This window comes from Lithobates pipiens, unplaced genomic scaffold (assembly GCF_037356315.1).
Source record: "Lithobates pipiens isolate NorthernLeopardFrog02 unplaced genomic scaffold, aLitPip1_a1.2 Scaffold_13, whole genome shotgun sequence".
Classification (NCBI taxonomy): domain Eukaryota; kingdom Metazoa; phylum Chordata; class Amphibia; order Anura; family Ranidae; genus Lithobates; species Lithobates pipiens.
Window position 1 is genome coordinate 545686592 of NW_027507718.1, and position 21976 is coordinate 545708567.

Sequence of the window (21976 nt, forward strand, 5' to 3'; positions counted from 1 at the left end):
TTGATCTCCACCTGCTCTGAGACATACAATAAATAGCAGCTAGACTTAAAATCAGTTTACCATATCAGATCAGGCAGCAATTGCGATTGGTTGCTAGAGGTTACAGCACACATTACGGCTCACTGATTAGTTGCTAGAGGTTACAGCAAATGATTTCTGCTTGTTAATTGGTTGCTAGAGATTACTGTTTGGTTTCTAGAGGTTACAGCACATCATCTCCTCACTGCAGGGGATCATGATACACATATGAATGCCACCTTTATTTACATATCAATGCTGCCAGCTGCATCTATTTACTTAGTAATGCTGCCTACATTTACATATGAATGCCGGTTATTTACATGTAAACACAGGCTCTGCAGGTGAGTCATCTGTAGACAACAATAGGGCAGAGCTGGGCAGCATTAGTACCATCCCTTCACACTGAGATATCAGGACACAGTACAGGACAAAAATTTCAAGGGACAAGGGAATTTACACTGGGATAGTTGGCAAGCTGCTTTGGGCCCCACAGCAATGACAGGGCCCAGGGCAGCTGCCCCTTTTTTTCCTGCCTTAAAGACGGCCCTGGGTCTCAGCATCCAGGCCCTCAGGTCGCCCACCTAAGACCTCATGGCAGCAAACATAGCAGCAGTGCCTGTGAGGGCAGCGTGCCCTCTGGGGTAGACTAATGCCCTCCAGGAAAATACCCTGAGCTCTGTATATATTACACACTGTCTCCTAGCCTGGGATAGGCCAGGGCTGTATCAACATTTATGCTGCCATCTGCATAGGTTAAAAAAAGAAAAAAATGTGTAGAGTGTGCAATTGTGACACAAGTCAGCTTGTAGTTGAATGTTATTAAAAAATACCTTTCCATTTCAATCTGCAGCTGCTGTAATTTTCTGTAAAAAGGCAAAATGGCACCCTGGAGGCATTCTATACACAGATGGTATACAGAACGCCCCCCCCCCCCCCCCAGAAATACAATTTCCTACTTGTGTGATTGGCTCACCGATTTTCCCATAAGTTTGCACTAAGATACAAGTCAGATTTTGGGCATCCCCTGCAACACAAATGTCATTTTTGGTGAGATACTTCCAAAGCGAAGTCACATCTAGATGGATGTAGACCCCACCACTTTCCTCATTATACAGTGGTGTGAAAAAGTGTTTGCCCCCTTCCTCATTTCCTGTTCCTTTGCATGTTTGTCACACTTAAGTGTTTCGGAACATCAAACCAATTTAAACAATAGTCAAGGACAACACAAGTAAACACAAAATGCAATTTGTAAATGAAGGCGTTTATTATTAAAGGTGAAAAAAAATCCAAACCATCATGGCCCTGTGTGAAAAAGTGATTGCCCCCTAAACCTAATAACTGGTTGGGCCACCCTTAGCAGCAACAACTGCAACCAAGCGTTTGCGATAACGTGCAATGAGGCTTTTACAGCGTCCTGGAGGAATTTTGGCCCACTCATCTTTGCAGAATTGTCCTAATTCAGTTACATTAGAGGGTTTTCGAGCATGAACGGCCTTTTTAAGGTCATACCACAACATCTCAATAGGATTCAGGTCAGGACTTTGGCTAGGCCACTCCAAAGTCTTCATTTTGTTTTTCTTCAGCCATTCGGTGGTGGACTTGCTGGTGTGTTTAGGATCATTGTCCTGCTGCAGAACCCAAGTTCGTTTCAGCTTGAGTACACGAACAGATGGTCGGACATTCCCCTTCAGGATCTCTTGGTAGACAGCAGAATTCATAGTTCCTTTTATCACGGCAAGTCTTCCAGGTCCTGAAGCAGCAAAACAGCCCCAGACCATCACACTACCACCACCATATTTTACTGTTGGTATAATGTTCTTTTTATGAAATGCAGTGTTCCTTCTACGCCAGATATACTTGGACACACACCTTCCAAAGAGTTCCACTTTTGTCTCATCGGCCCACAGAATGTTGTCCCAAAAGTCTTGGGGATCATCAAGATGTGTTGTGGAGAAATTGAGACGAGCTTTGATGTTCTTTTTGCTCAGCAGTGGTTTTCTCCTTGGAACTCTGCCATGCAGGCCATTTTTGCCCAGTCTTTTCCTGATGGTGGAGGCATGAACGCTGACCTTAACTGAGGCAAGTGAGGCCTGCAGTTCCTTGGACGTTGTTGTGGGGTCTTTTGTGACCTCTTGGATGAGTCGTCGCTGCGCTCTTGGGGTAATTTTGGGCGGCCGGCCACTCCTGGGAAGGTTCACCACTGTTCCATGTCTTCGCCATTTGTGGATAATGGCTCTCACTGTGGTTTGCTGGATTCCCAAAGCTTTGGAAATGGCTTTATAACCCTTTCCAGACTGATAGATCTCAATTACTTTCTTTCTCAATTGTTCCTGAATTTCTTTGGGTCTCGGCATGATGTGTAGCTTTTAAGGATCTTCTGGTGGACCTTACTGTGTCAAGCAGCTCCTATTTAAGTGATGCCTTGATTGTGAACAGGTGTGGCAATAATCAGGCCTGGGTGTGGCTAGAGAAATTGAACTCAGGTGTGGACAACCACAGTTATAGTATGTTTTAACAAGGGGGGCAATCACTTTTTCACACAGGGCCATGATGGTTTGGATTTTTTTTCACCTTTAATAATAAACACCCTCATTTACAAATTGCATTTTGTGTTTACTTGTGTTGTCCTTGACTATTGTTTAAATTGGTTTGATGTTCCGAAACACTTAAGTGTGACAAACATGCAAAGGAACAGGAAATGAGGAAGGGGGCAAACACTTTTTCACACCACTGTAGCTCTGCAGATGTAGCAGCTGATTGATAATTATAAAGTCACTCCCTTTCACATTCACTCAGAACATGGACACAGACAGTCAAAAAGCTATTTGTTATAATCCCTGCAATGTGTATAGATAACCCAGAGGGGAGATACACCCTGTACACGCGGTCGGAAATTCAGACGGAAAAGGTCCGATCGGATTATATATGGTTGAAAAATCTGATTGGCTGTGGGCTCTATCGGACTTTTTCAGTCGGAAATTTCCGACGGGAAAAAAAAAATTTGAGAGCAGGATCTCAAATTTTCCGACAAAAAAAAAATCCCGACCGGACTTTTTCTGAACGTTTGTAGAGAATTCCGATCGGACAAAGTGCCACGCATGCTTGGAGCGAATTATGAGACCAAAGCTATTGGCTACTAGCCTCAACGTAAGTCCCGTTGTAACGAAAGAACGGCATCACGTTCCCGAAACGACTGGATTTTCCGACAACTTTGTCTGACCGTGTGTATGCAACACCAGTTTTGGACAAAAGTCGTCGGAAAAAAAAATCTGACGGATTTTGTGGTCGGAATGTCCGACCGTGTGTACAAGGCGTTTGTCTCTAAAGTAGACAGGTCCTGTCGTTGTTGAAGGCCACCTAAAATGAATGAAAGAGATATTCCCAATACACTAAAATTTCACTTGTTTTTATCTTTATCCACAGGGAGGTCAACAACATGACAGAATGCCAGATCCGTCTCTACAAGGACTCGGATTACCACACGGTGAGGGACATCTTTGCTCGTGGAACCACAGAACATTACCCTGTGGCCCTCCGTCACACATTCAGCCTTCCACGAGTTTGGATCCTGGTTCTTGCCGTGTTCCTCCTCGCCCTGGTGACCACAGGCTCCTTTATAGTCTCATCTCTAGCGGTGGCCGTTGTCATTCTTGTCTTATCGCTCATCAACATAAACATTTTCTTTTCCTATGTCAGGGAATGCCTGGCTACTGACATGTTGGATATCAGGAAACATTATCTTCAGCGGGATGGTTGCTGCTTCTGGGTGGCAGAGTCTGATGGAGAAATTGTGGGCATGGTGGCAGCTGCCCCATTTCCCCATCCTGGCGGGCAGAACCAAGTGGAGCTCAAGAGGTTGTCGGTTGCCAAGAAACACCGGGGCAGAGGCATCGGCAAGACTCTGTGCAAGACAGTCATTGACTTTGCTCAGAAGTCTGGATATCAGGCCGTCATCCTGGAGACCTCGCTGTCTCAGATGGACGCTGTGCACCTCTACAAGAGGCTGGGCTTTAAGATAACAGTCAACTTTTATCCAAATTACTACTTCACCAAATTTGTAGACTTTGTCGAACTTATTTTCCAGTATGATGTTTTAAAACGGCAATGAAATACTCCTTGGCTATGACTTGCTGCCTGTGATTTCATCACCTTGGTTTCCTACAATTCAAGAATAACCCGTGGCGGGACATCCAGCCGCCAGTGCAAAGATGCCAAACTGCACCTTCCTACTGATCACTGATCATGTGCAAGCTAAGAGGATCCTACGCCAGGATCACTTGTCAAAATCACTATGCGGCTCAGTTTTAAAATTGAGCACATGCTTGTGTTGATGGCTCTCTCCTGGACACTGCGCTCGGTGGTGCGGGCTGTGCTCTCTCTCCCACTCATCCTTCCTGCTAGTGCAGCTCCTGTGTGTCTGTGAACAACTCTACTTGTTTGTTAATACAGGAGAATTGCACTGGCAGAGAGGAGGAGGGGGGGGAGCGAGAACACAGCCTGCACCGCCTCCCAGCTCTCTCCTCTTCCCCTTGCTGCTTCCAGTGCTGGGCTGACAGGAGTAGTGATGCCATTGTCACTACTCCTGTCAGCCTTGTAAAAAAAAAGAAAAAGAAAGGCGGCCCCTGTAAAGTATATACAACTAATAGTAATGTGGCAATATCCTTTTTCATATATCGGGATCTTCCTTTGGGACATAATGTTTGATGCTGTGACATTGGGTAATGAACATATAAGTGTTAGACTCTATTCTAATTTTGGGAACATAGACCATCCTTGAATATACAGTAGATACCTCTGAAGCCTCTTAAGCCCATCTACGTAGGCGTTTAGGCATCACTGATGACCAGGAGCATTGCTAGGTCTACAAAAAATCTGGGGCTAGAGCCCATAGCAGCATAGTAAAGAAAGTCATAAGCTTGGGGGCGGGCATACACATGTATATAGAGTAATATACGTGTGTGTGTGTGTGTGTGTATATATATATATTCCCAGAGAGCCCCTTACTTGCATCAGGATCCCCAGAGTCCCCTTACATCAGGGTCCCCAGAGAGCCTCCTCCTCCTTTCATCAGTGTCCCCAGAGAGCCCCCCACTTACATCAGGGTTCCCAGAGAGCCCCCCTTACATTAGGGTCCCCAGAGAGCCTCCCCCTTAAAATCAGGGTCCCCAGAGACACTCCTCCTTGCATCAGGGTCACCAGAGAGCCTCCCACTTACATCAGGATCCCCAGAGAACCTCCCTTCCCCTTGAGGACCCCTGCAGAGACTCGTGGCTACCAAGGGACAGTGCTCGTAGGTGGGTAGGGGTGAAACCAAGGGATGGTGCTTGTAAGTGGGTAGGGGTGTAACCAAGGAACGGTGCTCGGAGGTGGGTAGGGGGTGTAACCAATGTACAGTGCTGGTAGGTGGGTAGGGTTGAAACCAAGGGGCGGTGCTCGTAGGTGGGTAGGGGTGTAACCAAGGGACGGTGCTCATAGGTGGGTAGGGGTGGAACCAATGGATGGTGCTTGTAGGTGGGTAGGGGTGAAACCAAGGGACGGTGCTGGTAGGTGGGCAGGGGTGTAACCAAAGGATGGTGCCCGGAGGTGGGTAGAGGTGGAACCAATGGACGGTGCTTGGAGGTGGGTAGGGGTGAAACCAAGGGATGGTGCTCGTAGGTGGGTAGGGCTGTAACCAAGGGACGGTGCTCATAGGGGGGTAGGGGTGTAACCAAGGGAGGGTGCTCATAGGGGGGTAGGGGTGTAACCAAGGGACGGTGCTAGTAGGTTGGTAGGGGTGTAACCAAGGGACGGTGCTCGTAGGTGGGTAGGGGTGTAAGCAAGGGACGGTGCTCGTAGGTGGGTAGGGGTGTAAGCAAGGGACGGTGCTCGTAAGTGGGTAGGGGTGTAAGCAAGGGACGGTGCTTGTAAGTGGGTAGGGGTGTAACCAAGGGACGGTGCTCAGAGGTGGGTAGGGGGTGGAACCAATGTACGGTGCTGGTAGGTTGGTAGGGTTTGAAACCAAGGGGCGGTGCTCGTAGGTGGGAAGAGGTGTAACCAAGGGATGGTGCTCATAGGTGGGTAGGGATGGAACCAATGGATGGTGCTCGTAGGTGGGTAGGGGTAAAACCAAGGGACGGTGCTGCTAGGTGGGCAGGGGTGTAACCAAGGGATGGTGCCCGGAGGTGGGTAGAGGTGGAACCAATGGACAGTGCTTGGAGGTGGGAAGGGGTGAATCCAAGGGACAGTGCTCGTAGGTGGGTAGGGGTGTAACCAAGGGATGGTGCTCGGAGGTGGGTAGGGGTGTAACCAAGGGATGGTGCTCGGAGGTGGGTAGGGGTGTAACCAAGGGACGGTGCTCATAGGTGGGTAGGGGTGGAACCAATGGATGGTGCTTGTAGGTGGGTAGGGGTGAAACCAAGGGACGGTGCTGGTAGGTGGGCAGGGGTGTAACCAAAGGATGGTGCCCGGAGGTGGGTAGAGGTGGAACCAATGGACGGTGCTTGGAGGTGGGTAGGGGTGAAACCAAGGGATGGTGCTCGTAGGTGGGTAGGGCTGTAACCAAGGGACGGTGCTCATAGGGGGGTAGGGGTGTAACCAAGGGAGGGTGCTCATAGGGGGGTAGGGGTGTAACCAAGGGACGGTGCTAGTAGGTTGGTAGGGGTGTAACCAAGGGACGGTGCTCGTAGGTGGGTAGGGGTGTAAGCAAGGGACGGTGCTCGTAGGTGGGTAGGGGTGTAAGCAAGGGACGGTGCTCGTAACTGGGTAGGGGTGTAAGCAAGGGACGGTGCTTGTAAGTGGGTAGGGGTGTAACCAAGGGACGGTGCTCGGAGGTGGGTAGGGGTGGAACCAATGTACGGTGCTGGTAGGTTGGTAGGGTTTGAAACCAAGGGGCGGTGCTCGTAGGTGGGAAGGGGTGTAACCAAGGGATGGTGCTCATAGGTGGGTAGGGATGGAACCAATGGATGGTGCTCGTAGGTGGGTAGGGGTAAAACCAAGGGACAGTGCTGCTAGGTGGGCAGGGGTGTAACCAAGGGATGGTGCCCGGAGGTGGGTAGAGGTGGAACCAATGGACAGTGCTTGGAGGTGGGAAGGGGTGAATCCAAGGGACAGTGCTCGTAGGTGGGTAGGGGTGTAACCAAGGGATGGTGCTCGGAGGTGGGTAGGGGTGGAACCAAGGGATGGTGCTCGGAGGTGGGTAGGGGTGGAACCAAGGGACGGAGCTCATAGGTGGGTACCAGAAGTGACTCAGAAGTGGGGGGGGTTTCAGCTCCTATCCTCTGAGAAAAAAACCCTAAGAGGAAGAAATAAGTGCACAAAGCATGAATATATGAAATAGTAAATATAGGACAATAAGAAAACAAACTACAAAAAATATTGCAAAAGTAAAAACTGTGCTGCCCACCTAACACAATAACACACCGGTGATAAATGAGTGCTCAGAAATAGTCCCAATTCTCTGTGAGTGTGCCCGCAATGATACATTTCTTGTCAGCTAAGAATCTTCAATGTGTCTTCACCACAGTGAGCTTTCACCAAATGAAGCATACAGGTCAAAACACGCTCAATTAAATCCAACTCCTGGGCTTCAGAATCACAGTTGGGAAAATAAATATGTGTCTCTTTGCAGCTTTCAGCGCTGTCACACTTTGAATGACAATTACTCAGTCATATAGCACTGTACCCAGATTATATTTTTATAATTTTCTTCACACAAATAGAATTTTTCTTTTGGTGGTATTTAATCACCTCTTTTTTTTTTTTTTTTTTTTTGCCAATATAAATGAAAAAAAAGACAATTTTGAAAAATATTGTTTTTCTTTGTCTGTTATAAAATTCTCAAATAAATAATTGTTCTTCACAAATTTAAGGCAAAATGTATTCTGCTGCATTTCTTTGGTGAAAATAACCCAAATCAGTGTATATTGTTTAGTCTGTTATAGAGCCCACAAACTGTACTGTACTAATGGAGGTTCTCATTTCTTGAGGCTCGAAAATGCCAGGATAGTACAGATACTCTCCAAATGGCCCTTTTTTGGAAAGTAGACAGTCCAAGGTATTTAGCAAGAGGCATGGCAGGTTTTTTTTTTGTCATAATTTTTGGGGAAAATGTAAAAAAATGTAACAAAAATAAATAAAAATCAGGGATACTGATTGGTGTCCGGTACAAAAAGAACAAAATCATTTTTTTATTATTACTTTTTTTTTTTTTTTACGATTTTTGAAGACAATGGTGGCGAGACCTTGCACATCTACTGGGACAATGGGACATGCCAAGAACACCTAAAAATCGAAGATGGGTAGAGTCAGTATTTATGGCATTGGGATCTCACTACTAAAGTGCCCAAGAGCTATGAAGATCTAGCAGATGGCTTGTTTCATTTTCATTGTATGAGGACATATGGGAGCTTTCACTGATAACTACTTTTTGAAAAGCACAAATGAACTATTTAATTATTCCACAGGAAGATGGAACAACCAGAAAACAAGAATGCTTTTTTCAATACGAATTTCTTCTCAACACCTTTTTTTTTTTTTACCACATACCCAATATTCATAAAAGCACCACAAACCCACCCGGCAGCCCCATAGTTGCTGCTATGGACAGCATAACCAGTCCAATTTCCCGAAACAATGATCAGTTTCTACAGCCCCTAGCGCAGAATCTCCCATCTTATATTAGAGATGGGGGTCCATCTTCTTGAACAACTGGCCCATTACACTTGGGAACCCACTTGCATGTGGGCATGCCTCAAGGTAAATTCATTACACACCTCCATACCACATCCCATAGGCCTCAAAGCCACGGCTAGCTCCCTTTCCACATATCCCCAACTCAATTATTTCAAATTTGATAGAGAGTTCTAACTACAGGTGATGGGCACAGCTATGGGGGCTAATTTTGCCCCCAGCTATGCCAAAATCACCATGGGCCTCTGGAAAGCCAATCACATCTGGCTCAATAATCCATACATCTCCCATATCATATTCTATGGGAGGTATATTGATGACATTATTGTCAATGGTGGCTAATTTTGCCCCCAGCTATGCCAAACTCACCATGGGCCTCTGGGAAGCCAATCACATCTGGCTCAATGATCCATACATCTCCCATATCATATTCTATGGGAGGTATATTGATGACATTATTGTCAATGGGGGCTAATTTTGCCCCCAGCTATGCCAAACTCACCATGGGCCTCTGGGAAGCCAATAACATCTGGCTCAATAATCCATACATCTCCCATATCATATTCTATGGGAGGTATATTGATGACATTATTGTCAATGGGGGCTAATTTTGCCCCCAGCTATGCCAAACTCACCATAGGCCTCTGGGAAGCCAATAACATCTGGCTCAATGATCCATACATCTCCCATATCATATTCTATCGGAGGTATGTTGATGACATTATTGTCAATGGGGGCTAATTTTGCCCCCAGCTATGCCAAACTCACCATGGGCCTCTGGGAAGCCAATAACATCTGGCTCAATAATCCATACATCTCCCATATTATATTCTATGGGAGGTATATTGATGACATTATTGTCAATGGGGGCTAATTTTGCCCCCAGCTATGCCAAAATCACCATGGGCCTCTGGGAAGCCAATCACATCTGGCTCAATAATCCATACATCTCCCATATCATATTCTATGGGAGGTATATTGATGACATTATTGTCATCTGGGCTGGCCCAGAGTCCCTGTTCCTTGAGTTCTTACACCATTGTAACAACACCACGTATAGTTCATCTTTCACCTCAGAACACGACTCCCAACAATTATCATTCTTAGATTTGACACTGTACCACCACGAGGGCAAAATATCTTCCAAAAACCACACCAAGCCCACAGCCGATAACTCTTTTTTTTTTTACACCATCAAAGTTGTCACCATCCTTGGTGGATTAATAATTTTCCCAAGAATGAGTTTTGCCATCTCCGCAGGAACTGTACCAGGGAAACTGACTATATAGAGCAGTAATGGCGAACCTTGGCACCCCGGATGTTTTGAAACTACATTTCCCATGATGCTCATCCACTCTGCAGTGTAGTGGAGCATCATGGGAAATGTAGTTCCAAAACATCTGGGGTGCCAAAGTTCGCCATCACCGATATAGAGCAAGGGTCTCATCTTTAACAAAAATTCATAGAGAAAGCCTTCCCACCCCCAACTTGTGGATGAAGCTTACAATTTCTACTTGTCCGATCATTCTGTGCAGTGCAAAGACCCCAATCAGCGCTTGAGCCATTCAATTACACATCAAACATAAAGGAATGGAATGAATATTGAGTAAACGTTGGTCCATCTTATTAGGAGGATCCTCAGTTGCAACCCGCCATTCTGCTCAAACCCAAATTTTCTTATAGGAAAGCCAGGAACATTAAAAATGTTATAGCTCCTAGCAAGTACAAGTCCCAGCCCTTAGCCTCCACACAAACCCTGTGCCTTATCCCTCTGGTTGGCATGTACCAGTGCCGTAAGGCACTGTGTTTGACATGTAAACACGTGAACCACGGGCAAAAAGAATTTATGACCAAAAGGTAAGACATACCAGATTTCCAACTTTTTCAACTGCTCTACAGAGTTTGTTGTTTATTGTCTTATTTGTCCGTGTGGCCTACACTACGTTGGGAGGACCATACGGACGCTCAGGAAGAGATTTGGTGAACATCAATGTTTTGTAGAGGGAGGAGACGACAAGCACAGTGTGCCCCTGACATTTTCTGAAACATCGTGGCAAGTCCTCTGCAGGCCTCCGGGTGTGGGTTGTAGAGTCCGTTCCTAGTACGTTCCCTGCTGGCTGAGCGCTTCAAGCGCCTATGCGGGAAACATATTGGATATATACTTTGGACTCCTCACACCCAGTGGCCTCAATGAGGAAATAGAGGTCAATAATCTGATTTGACCAGTCCCTTTGGCCAACCCCCCCCTTTCCCCCCCTTCTTGCCCTCCCCCTACTAAACAAAAAATCCCAACCTAACCGCTCAATCTACAAACCCCTCTTTCTACCCCCCGTTCTTTTTCCCCTCCCCCTTTTTCTTCCCCATTTGCATTATCCCAATAGTGATGTTTTAGAGTGGTCCACACATTTTTCCAACTGTTCAAATTTTTTTGTTAATCATTTTTGCACCATTTGCTTATTAAAATTGCATACCTTACTGCACTTACAGTGGCGCCTTGTGCTTCCTTTCCCACCCTGTAATTATCTACTTGCCTACTGGGCACTTTCACCCCCTTTCTGCCCAGGACAACTTTCAGCACCGTCACACTTTAAATGTCATTGAGCGCTGTAGCCACATGACTATCTTTTTTTTTTTTTGAGACAGGGCTTTCTTTTGGTGGTATTTAATCATCACTGGGTTTTCATTTTTTGCAAAAAAAATAAAAAATGAAGAAAGACTTGTTTCTCTTAAAAAAATAAAATAAAAAAAAATGCCCACTGTAGAACCTTGAATTACAAGCATAATCTGTTCCAGGAGAATGCTTGTAATCCAAAGCACTCACATATCAAAGCGAGTTTCACCATAAAAGTCAATGGAAACGAAGATAATTTGTTCCACATTGACTTCTATTGCATGCAATAACACATGTGGCCAGAGGTGTGGGGGGGGCGCTGGAGAGACTCGGAAATACTTGGAGACTGCTCGGATGTACTCGGAAACCCTTGGAAAGGCTTGGGAACCGTGCAGCTGCCCTGTTGCTCTGAATGGCTTGGAGTCTCGTCCCACCCCCCCGCACCTCTGGCCAAATGTCACAACACTCGCAAGCCGAGTCAGGATTTAAAAAAAATAATAGCTGGTATTGCGAAACGCTCGTTAACCACGTCACTCGCAATCCAAGGTTCAACTGTATTTACTAATGTAGCACTGACCCCCGAAGGAGCTGCTGGTTTGATTGGGCTTACCGTTACCTTCTTCTCCTCGATTTGCGTCTAGGGGTTTCCCATGGTAGATGGCTCAGAAACTTTAGAGACTGACGACAGATCCACATAAAGGGATTTTTATTGCAAAAAAATGTAGACAATGAACAGTCTCTAAAAATAAGATCAGGGGTAGAGGAAGGAAGTTTAGGTACTCTTATGCCGCGTACACATTGTCAGAATTCCGGCCAGAAAAAGACTGATGAGAGCTTTTCATCAGAAAATGCGACCGTGTGTACGCTCCATTGGAATTTAGCTGTCCGAATTTCCGCCAGCCAGAAATTGATAGAAAGTTTTTCCGTCTGGAAAATTGAGAACATGCTATCGGTAATTCCGATCGTGTGTATGCAATTCCGAAACTCCAAAAAATCACACATGCTCAGATTCAACTACCAGACAGAAGCTATTGGCTACAGGCTATTGAACTTCCTTTTTCTAGTTCCGTCGTACATGTTGTACGTCACCGCGTCGGAATTTGGTGTGACCGTGTGTAGGCAAGACAGCATGAGCGGAATTCCGTCGGGAAAACCATCAGAGCTTTTTCTGATGAGAATTCCGATCCTGTGTACGTGGCATTAGTGTCAAAGTCAATAATGAAGAAGGACTTGCTTACTTTAACGAAATCCAAAGAATACTCATTCGCAACTGGATGGTCACTCAAGTTGGGTAGTCCCCTCTCTCACAAAGCCTAGCAGCCAACAAGGTGCTTCCTCAGGAAAAAGTCTCTGCCACAGACGTTGTTGTAGAACATACAGGAATACGTCTCTGTCACAGACGGTGTTGTAGAACTTCAGGAAACTAAAACTTGTTTCACACTGGTGTGTAGGGATGAGCTTCGTGTTCGAGTCGAACGTTGGCTGTTTGTCCGTTCGGCGAAATCCGAACTCTTGGTCCGTTCGCGTCAAAATTCGTGTGGTGCGCACGGCCCACAATGCACTGCGATGGCGCAGTGCATTGCTGGCTCATGATTGGCCAAGCATGCACTGTGACCCCGCATGCTTGGCCAATCGCAGCGCCAGCAGCGAGGAGAGCCATGATTGGCCACAGGCAGGATGCCTGTGGCCAATCATAGCTCAGGCTGTGTAGTGCACGCCCCACACTATATAAGGCCGCCTTTGAGGCGGCCTCGTGTAGTGTGTTGGCATCTGAAGCAGTGGGTGTTCTGTGTACCTTCAACACAGTTACACACCAATAGTTTTTGGCTGATTTCCTATCTTGCTCTTGTGTAGTGGTTATTGTCTGTGCCCTGACCGCAGTATACACCGCTATATTCACCTCACCTATATAGCTAGTGATCTAGCTTTAATAATAGAGCTTGCAGTCAGTAGTGTCAGGAGATAGTGCGTGCTGTGTGCGTGCTCTGGACCCAGTACATACCGCTATAATCCACCTACATAGCTGTTCTCTATTTGAGCCCAATTGTCATCTGCAGGAGTTATTGGAAGTTGTGTGTGCTTCCAGCACAGCACAGTATACATCTGTATATACCCCTTTATCTCTGCTGTTCTATAAAAAAGGCATCTGCAGGAGTTAGTGGGTGTTGTGTGCCTCCAGCACAATATAAACTACCCAACTACTGTTTTACCCAACTCCCTTCAGGCCATTACCATGTCTGGAAGGCCAGCAAGGAGAGGCAGACAGGCGCGAGCCGATAAAAGAGGGCAAGCAGGCTCTGTGTCTAGAGACAACAGTGCTGGTCGTGGACGCGGTGCATTGTCATCAGCACGTGGCCATGGGACATGCTTGTCCTTCTTTTCTGCAGCTGGACATGTTGAACCGCAACATGCCAACGACTTGGTAGAGTGGATGACCAAGCCCTCTTCATCCTCCTCATCCTCTCTCACCCAGTCTCAGGGTAGTAGCAAAGCAGCTGCCAATGCATCGTCTTCCCTCCTCTCAATATCATCATCAGTGACTCCTTCCCTAGACCCACCACGTCCTCCTGAGGAGTCTCCTGAACTCTTTGAGCACAGTGTTGGGTACATGCTCCAGGAGGATGCCCAGTGTTTGGTGGGCTCTGATGATGACACTCAGGTAGAGGAAGGCAGTAGCGTGAGCGCAGAGAGAGGGGATGCTCAAGAAGGACAGCAATCTGGCAGTCATGTTCCACAAGCTGCAGCATACTGCCAGGTTTGCTACAGCGATGAAGAGGGAGGGGATGATGAGGGCACTGACTCCACGTGGGTGCCTGGAAGGAGGGAGGAGGAGGAGGAGGAGGAGGCGGCACATGTCCAACGAGGCAGGATGCCCTCCGGGGGCCAGCTTAGGGGAAGCACACCGACTGAATCACACCGCAGAGCTCCGCCTGCGCAGAGTGCTTCCTCTGCGCGTTATTCTAAAAGTTCTTTGGTGTGGGCCTTTTTTGAGACGAGTGCATCAGATCGCACCGCTGCTATTTGCAACATATGTCTCAAGCGTATCTCACGTGGCCAAAACATCAGCCGCTTGGGCACCACATGCTTGACCAGACATATGTTGACCTGCCATGCAGCTCGTTGGCAAGCGTACCTCAAAGACCCACACCAAAGAACAAAGCGGACCTCTCCTTGCTCCTCATCAGCTGGCATCTCCAACCCCACTAGACCTTCAGTCCTCTCTGAAACCTGCTCTGAGAGGAATGAAGGTGTAGAATTAGGTGTGTCACAGCCAAGTGCTTCCGGGAACTCTGCTAGTGGTACACCCACGTCCGATTATAGCAGGCAAATGTCCCTGCCCCAGCTGCTGGACCGGCGGAAGAAGTTTACTCCCAGCCATCCACATGCCCAGCGGTTGAATGCTAGCTTAGCTAAATTGCTAGCACTTCAACTGCTGCCTTTTCAGTTGGTAGACTCGGCCCCCTTCCGTGAGTTTGTACAATGTGCGGTTCCTCAGTGGCATGTCCCCAAACGCCACTTTTTCTCACGGAAGGCGATTCCGGCTCTCTACCGGCATGTGGAAGGCAATGTCCTTGCCTCGCTGGACAGGGCGGTCAGCGGTAAGGTGCATATTACCGCTGACTCATGGTCCAGCAGGCATGGACAGGGACGTTACCTGTCTTTTACGGCCCATTGGGTCACTCTTCTGGCAGCTGGGAAGGATGCAGGACAAGGTGCAGTAGTGTTGGAAGTTGTTCTGCCACCACGCCTCCAAAATGCTACTATTGGTTGTGACACACCTCTCTCCTCCACCCCCTCCTCTTCTTCTTCCTCCATGGCCTCTTCCAGTGCTCTGTCCTCAGAACCAGCGGTGCTCCGTAAGCGTTCCAGGGGCTACGCAAGTACGCAGGCAAAACGATGCCATGCCGTGCTTGCGCTGGTTTGTTTGGGGGACAGGAGCCACACTGGGGCGGATGTTTTGTCAGCTCTGCAGGGGCAGGCCGAGAGGTGGTTGACGCCACGCCAGCTTAAGCCAGGAATGGTGGTTTGCGACAATGGCACCAACCTCCTCTCCGCCCTCCGACAGGGACAACTGACCAATGTGCCCTGTGTAGCTCACGTCCTTAACCTGGTGGTGCAGCGGTTCTTGGGCAGGTACCCCGGCTTACATGATGTCCTGAAGCAGGCCAGGAAAGTCTGTGTGCATTTCCGCCGATCATTTAATGCCTGTGCTCGGCTGGCTGAGCTCCAAAAGGAGTTGAACCTGCCCAAGAACCGCCTTATATGTGACATGCCCACCAGATGGAACTCAACATTGGCCATGCTGCAGCGGCTGCACACGCAGCAGAGGGCCATCAATGAGTACCTGTGTGACTACGGCACCAGGACAGGGTCAGGGGAGCTTGGTTTTTTCTCACCACGCCAGTGGGGCATGATCAGGGATGCATGCACTGTCCTGTCACCGTTTGAGGAGGCCACAAGGATGGTGAGCAGTGACAGTGCATGCATCAGTGACACTGTACCTCTTGTCCACCTCTTGGAGCATATGCTGCGTGGAATAATGGACAGGGCACTTGAGGCAGAACAGAGGCAGGAAGAGGAGGACTTCCTTGCCACTCAAGGCCCCCTTTATCCAGACAGTGTTCCTGCTGTGCCACCCATCACACAGGAAGAGGGTGAGGAGGAGGAAGAGGAGGAGGAGGATGATTGTGTCAGCATGGAGGTGGAGGCTGGCACTCAGCATCAGCATCAGCAGCAGCAGTCTTATAGGGATGATTTACAGTCAGAAGAAACACGTGGACTTGTACGTGGCTGGGAGGAGGTAGCTGCGGATCATGTTGTCCTTAGTGACCCAGAGGACTCCGGACCGAATGCCTCAGCTAACCTACGCTGCATGGCCTCCCTGATCCTGCAAAGCCTGCGGAAGGATCCTCGTATTCTTCGGATCAAGGAGAGGGACCATTACTGGCTGGCCACTCTCCTTGATCCACGGTACAAGGGTAAGGTTGCCGACCTTATCTTGCCATCGCAGAGGGAGCAGAGGATGAGACATCTCCGGGAGGCCTTGCAGAAAGCTCTGTGCAACGCGTTCCCAGAGACTGGGAGGTTACAAACTCCTGGTCCTGGACAACGTGTTGCTGAGGCATTGGTCAGAAGGAGCGGTGGAGAAGGTGGCCGTCTGACTGATGCTTTCAGACAATTTTTTAGTCCGCAGCCCCAAGGTATGATTGGTTCCAACACCCATCGCCAGCGTCTAATTTACATGGTGCAGGAATACCTAGAGGCAAGGTCAGACTTGGACACCTTTCCCACCGAAAATCCTCTGGCTTACTGGGTCTTGAGGATGGATCACTGGCCAGAGCTTGCACAGTATGCAATTGAGCTACTGGCCTGTCCTGCATCCAGCGTTCTTTCGGAACGCACCTTCAGTGCTGCTGGTGGCTTTGTTACCGATCACAGGGTGCGCCTGTCCACCGAATCAGTTGATCGACTGACCTTCATCAAGATGAATCAGTCTTGGATCACCCACAGCTACCAAGCACCTGAAGCTGATGTAACCGAAATTTTTTTTTTGAAATACCACATCCCTTCAAGACTGCCTATGCTGATGCTGAGTGACCGTCCTGTTATGTTGATTGTCTATCCTCTTCCTCCTCCGCTGATATGTTGGAAGAACATTTTTGGTTCTGGGTGATGCCAGCAGCCCAATTTTTCTGCCTCTGTTTAACAGGGGCGTTTAAGTAAAATTTTTGATGCAATGCTTTGCAGCAGGGCTAATTCCTGCAATAAAACTAGAGTATATGGCAGAGGTTGCAGTGTGGTGGCACCAGTGCCTAAGGCCCAATTTTTCTGCCCCTGTTTAACAGGGGCGTTTAAGTACAATTTTTGATGCAATGCTTTGCAGCAGGGCTAATTCCTGCAATAAAACTAGAGTATATGGCAGAGGTTGCAGTGTGGTGGCACCAGCACCAGTGCCTAAGGCCCAATTTTTCTGCCCCTGTTTAACAGGGGCGTTTAAGTACAATTTTTGATGCAATGCTTTGCAGCAGGGCTAATTCCAGCAACAAAACTAGAGTATATGGAAGAGGTTGCAGTGTGGTGGCACCAGCAGCAGTGCCTAAGGCCAAATTTTTCTGCCCCTGTTTAACAGGGACATGTAATTACAATTCTTGATATAATATTTCACAGGAGGGCCCGTTCCTGTGCCCACCCAGAGTAACGGTGAGGACTTATAGTGTTGTGGCACCAGCACCACAACCACCAAAGGTCAATTTTTCTACCACTGTTCAACAATGGCATGTAATTACAATTCTTGATATAATTGTTCACAGCAGGGCGCTCCAGCGCCCACCAAGAGTCACTTTGAGGGCTTACAATGTTGTGGCAAAACCAACACCTTGTTCCGCCATTTCTGCAGAGCATATAGGGCAGGCCCCTACTTTCAAACATCCAACTTACAAACATCTCCTACTTGCAAACGCAAGGAGACAGCAGCAAGTGAGATGAAAAAAGATGGACGACAAAACAAATTATACAGGGGTGATAACCCTTCCCTATGTTTTCCAAAAAGCTAAAAAATTGTTTTTTTGACTGGAGCTACACTTTAAAAATGTACCAGTTGAAAATGACAAACAGATTCAACTTAACACAACAAACCTACACAGTCCCTGTCTTGTTTGCACCGCCTGTATACTGCTGTTCTGAGTATATAGGGCCTGGGGGCCACACGCATTTCCTTTTTTTAATATGGGTACGGGGTTCCCCTTAATATGCGTACAAGACCCAAATAGGCTGGTAATGGGCAGGGAGGGCTACCCATGCCATTTTTCTCAATGATTTTCAACCATATTGCAGGAACCAGATATAACATTAAAATCGCAAGCAGTTTTAAATGGTGTTATTTCCGTTAATGTCATTTTGTGCAGGGACTGTTCTAAACACGGGAAACACGTGGCACTTCACAGGCATACTACAGACACCCCCCAGGCACCATATTTAAAGGAATATTTCACTTTTTTTTTTCACTTTAATCGTCATTAAAATCAGTGCTCCCGCCAAAACGGCCATTTTTAAAACTTTTTTTTGCATTGACCCATGTCCCCTGGGGCAGGAGTCAGGCCCCCAAACCCTTTTTAGGACAATATCTTGCATATAAGCCGTTAAAATTAGCACTTTCCATTTCGAACGTTCGAGTCCCATAGACTTCAATGGGGTTCTAACGTTCGTAACGAACGTGGGGTCCGTTCGAAAGTTCTGGTGCGAACCGAACCGGGGGGTGTTCGGCTCATCCCTACTGGTGTGATACCTGGATCTTTCAGCCAGCTTGGCGATACCCACGAGACTGGATTCACTTAGGCCCTGCTAGCCCTTCTGGCTGCAGCTGCCTCTCTCCACTGGCCCTCCACCCATCCCAGACTGCAATCTCCCAGTCCACTTCCCAACTGTGTTTCACTCACCAGCCCCCCCTGGCTGCGAACAGTTGTTCCTCCCTGGAGACTTGCCTAGCGGTGCTCTCCTACTGTCCTCCCCTTGCTCCCATGCCTCCTGTCCAGGACACCTCCAGGTCTTCTTAAAAGGTCCTGTACGCCTCTAATGATTAAATACCACCAACAGAAAGCTCTACCTGTGTAAGAAAAAAAAACAAAACAATAAAAAATTTATTTGGGTACAATGTTGCATGACCGTGCACTGGCCATTCGAAGTGTGACAGTGCTGAAAGCTGAAAATTGGCCTGGGCAGGAAGGGGGTAAAAGTGCCCAGTAGGCAAGTGGTTAAAGCGGGGTTCCACCCTAAAGTGGAACCTCCGCTGATCGAAACCCTCCCCCCCTCCGGTGTCACAATTGGCACCTTTCAGGGGGGAGGGGGGTGGAGATACCTGTCAAAGACAGGTATTTACACCCACTTCCGGGCATAGACTCCCGTGGGAGTCTATACCATTTCCTGCCCTGCCGCGCTGTCTGCTGGGACACACACGGGTCTCAGAGACAGCGCGGAGAATTCCTATTGCTCTGCGCGACTCACGCATGCGCAGTAGGGAACCGGGAAGTGAAGCCGATTCGCTTCACTTCCTGATTCCCTCACCTAGAATGGTGACGGCAGCAGCCGAGAGCCGAGCGATCGATCTCGGCTGCCGGCATCGCTGGAACCCGGACAGGTGAGTGTCCATTTATTAAAAGTCAGCAGCTGTAGTATTTATAGCTGCTGACTTTTAATATTTTTTTTTTTAGGTGGAATCCCTCTTTAAGTAGAAGATGGGGGTAGTCCCTACTCCTCTGGAACCTCTCCCTAACTCTCAGCACTTTCCCTGACAGACGGGGAACCTGTCCCTACGTTCACCACTCGCAAAATGTGCGCTAAACCAGGGAGCCAGTGTCTTAAATAAGCGCTGCCCTCACCAAAGATGGTCGCGGCGGTCAATCAGGGCACTAGCATTTAATCAGACCGCTAATTTCCCCACATCCTCCTTCTCCTTCTGCATTGCTGATTAAGCCTAGCGCCACCTACAGAAGGGAGTACAGACGGCACCTTGCAGTCCACAATTGATTTAGTGACAACAGTTTAATTTCTTTACATTGAAGTGATTCCCTTTCACTTCCTGTTGTGTCTACACTGAAGGAAAATTGCCCTAATAGGAGGGGTGTTGTAACTATTCCCTATGAAATGTCATGCAGCCATAGCTGGAGTCCATGTAGACAAGAAGTGGCTGCTGGAAATAAGCGGCAGTGAGAGACCCATAAAGTGCTTTGGGAAACCAAATGCCATTCGCTTAGGGTTTACATCTACTTTGAGGCTGGGTTCACATATATGCAAATTGGATGTGGGTTTCACTGCATCCAAATTGCATGACAGGCGAGTGTAACCAGCTCTCAATAAAAGCACAAACCCACAGCCATACAGGCAGGTATGACCAGCTCTCAATGGAGCCGGGTTCCCACAGGTCCAGGGCGGTCTATGGAGCGGATGGCAAAAGGGTCTTGTGCGTGTTTGGGTGCCGTTTAGGTGCAAATTCAGGCAAAAATGTGAATCATACCTGAGGCTAGGTATACAAATAATGTATGCAAATTGGATGTGGGTTTCAACGCATCCAAATTGCACGACAAGCCAGTGTAACCAGCTCTCAATAAACCCACAGCCATATATGTGTTGCCAGCTGAACCGGTGAACAGACAGGCACCGGACCCCAGGCACAAATCCATAGCCATACATATGTGAACTCAGCCTGAACCGGTTAACAAAGTGGTCATCAACCCTGTCCTTAGGGCCCACTAACAGGCCAGGTTTTATGTATTACCTTGGGGGGGAGATGCAGACTAGAATACGACAATCACTGAGCAGCAAATGATATCACCTGTGATGTATTTCAGTTATCTTGCAAACCTGGCCTGTTGGTGGGCCCTGAGGACAGGGTTGATGACCACTGGGTTAACAGACATGCAGTGGACCCCAGGCACAAACCCACAGCCGCACATATCTGAACCCAGCCTAAAGCCCAACTCCCATAAGAAATTATCTCTTGCAGTGGCACTGTGTTGCACTGCAAGGGTTAATTACTTGTTTCGCTCTAGAGCAGTGATTGCAAACTTTGGCACCGCAGATGTTTTGGAACTACATTTCCCATGATGCTCAACTACAATGCAGAATGCATGAGTATCCTGGGAAATGTAGTTCCAAAACATCTGGGGTGCCAAGGTTCACCATCACTGCTCTGGAGGAACAATAAAAGGAGATTTACCTACTGGATCCTTTGCTCCTCCCTGCAACTAGACTTCACTCTAGTGTTCTATGGTCCTTACATCATCAACACAAATAGGAGGGACCATAGCCCTACCCTGGACACGAGGGTGCTGAGGGACAGTCCACCGCCAGATTGTAGGGGAGCACCATCTGCTGGGGAGTGGTGGATCAGGTAAGTAAAGCAGTTTCTCCTCTCTCCTAGACAAAATGTTAAAATAAGCCTTGCAGACAGGGCAATGGATAACTTTTTTTTCCTACCCAGAGTTGGGCTTTAAGACCTTTCCTGCAATGAAACAAAAACAGCGAGTATAAATAGGAGGGCATTGAGTTTACAGGTAACTTTTATCCTATTTTATGTCCAGTGAGACTGAGAGAGGTAAAATGAGGACATCTAGATATGGACAGGGGGAGAGGTAACACGAGGACATTGTGCTTATTGCCATGTGGACAGGAAGTGTGCTTCTATTCCTAGAGTAATAAATGGGCACAGCGACAGGTGAGTGAAACATTAATTCATCTGCACATATCCTTCAACTAGCTTTGTCCCCTGGGCCATGAATGGAAAGTGAATTCCTTTCAGGTTGAGATCCATGTATTTTACACTCTACGGCTGATAACCATCTATATAAGGAAGAATTTCCCCACATAAACCAGTGGAGGGCCCTGTTTCGATATTGGATATAACTAGCATAACAACATTTCTCATAAGTGCACCCATTAGTGACAGCTAGTAACGCCTCTCTGCCTGCAGCAAATAGAACCCCAAAAGGCCTCTTTTTTTGTTTTAGGAATACAAAGGATTTTAGGACCAGCTCCCCTGGTCCTAAACTTGGCTTATAATGTAAATGTAGTTTATAGGCAGCTCGGACTGATTGTACAGTTTATCTGGTCGTTCCCTAAGCTCAATTAGGTGGTGCATTTCTTACCAGTAAGTGTCACTGGTACCATAGTCCATAGTATGAG

At 47.7% G+C, this 21976-nt stretch overlaps 1 protein-coding gene across 2 annotated transcripts in view; it reads left to right on the plus strand.

The window, feature by feature from the left end:
- Nucleotides 1–7761, plus strand: part of LOC143975804 (N-acetyltransferase 8F1-like) — a 261344-nt gene extending 253583 nt beyond the window's left edge. For both annotated transcript variants that reach the window (XM_077478348.1, XM_077478349.1), the window contains exon 2: nt 3445–7761. In XM_077478348.1, coding sequence (XP_077334474.1) covers nt 3458–4129 — 672 coding nt within the window. In that variant the 5' untranslated portion in view covers nt 3445–3457 and the 3' untranslated portion in view covers nt 4130–7761. The remainder of the gene's footprint in view (nt 1–3444) is intronic.
- The last annotated feature ends 14215 nt before the right edge of the window (nt 7762–21976 follow it).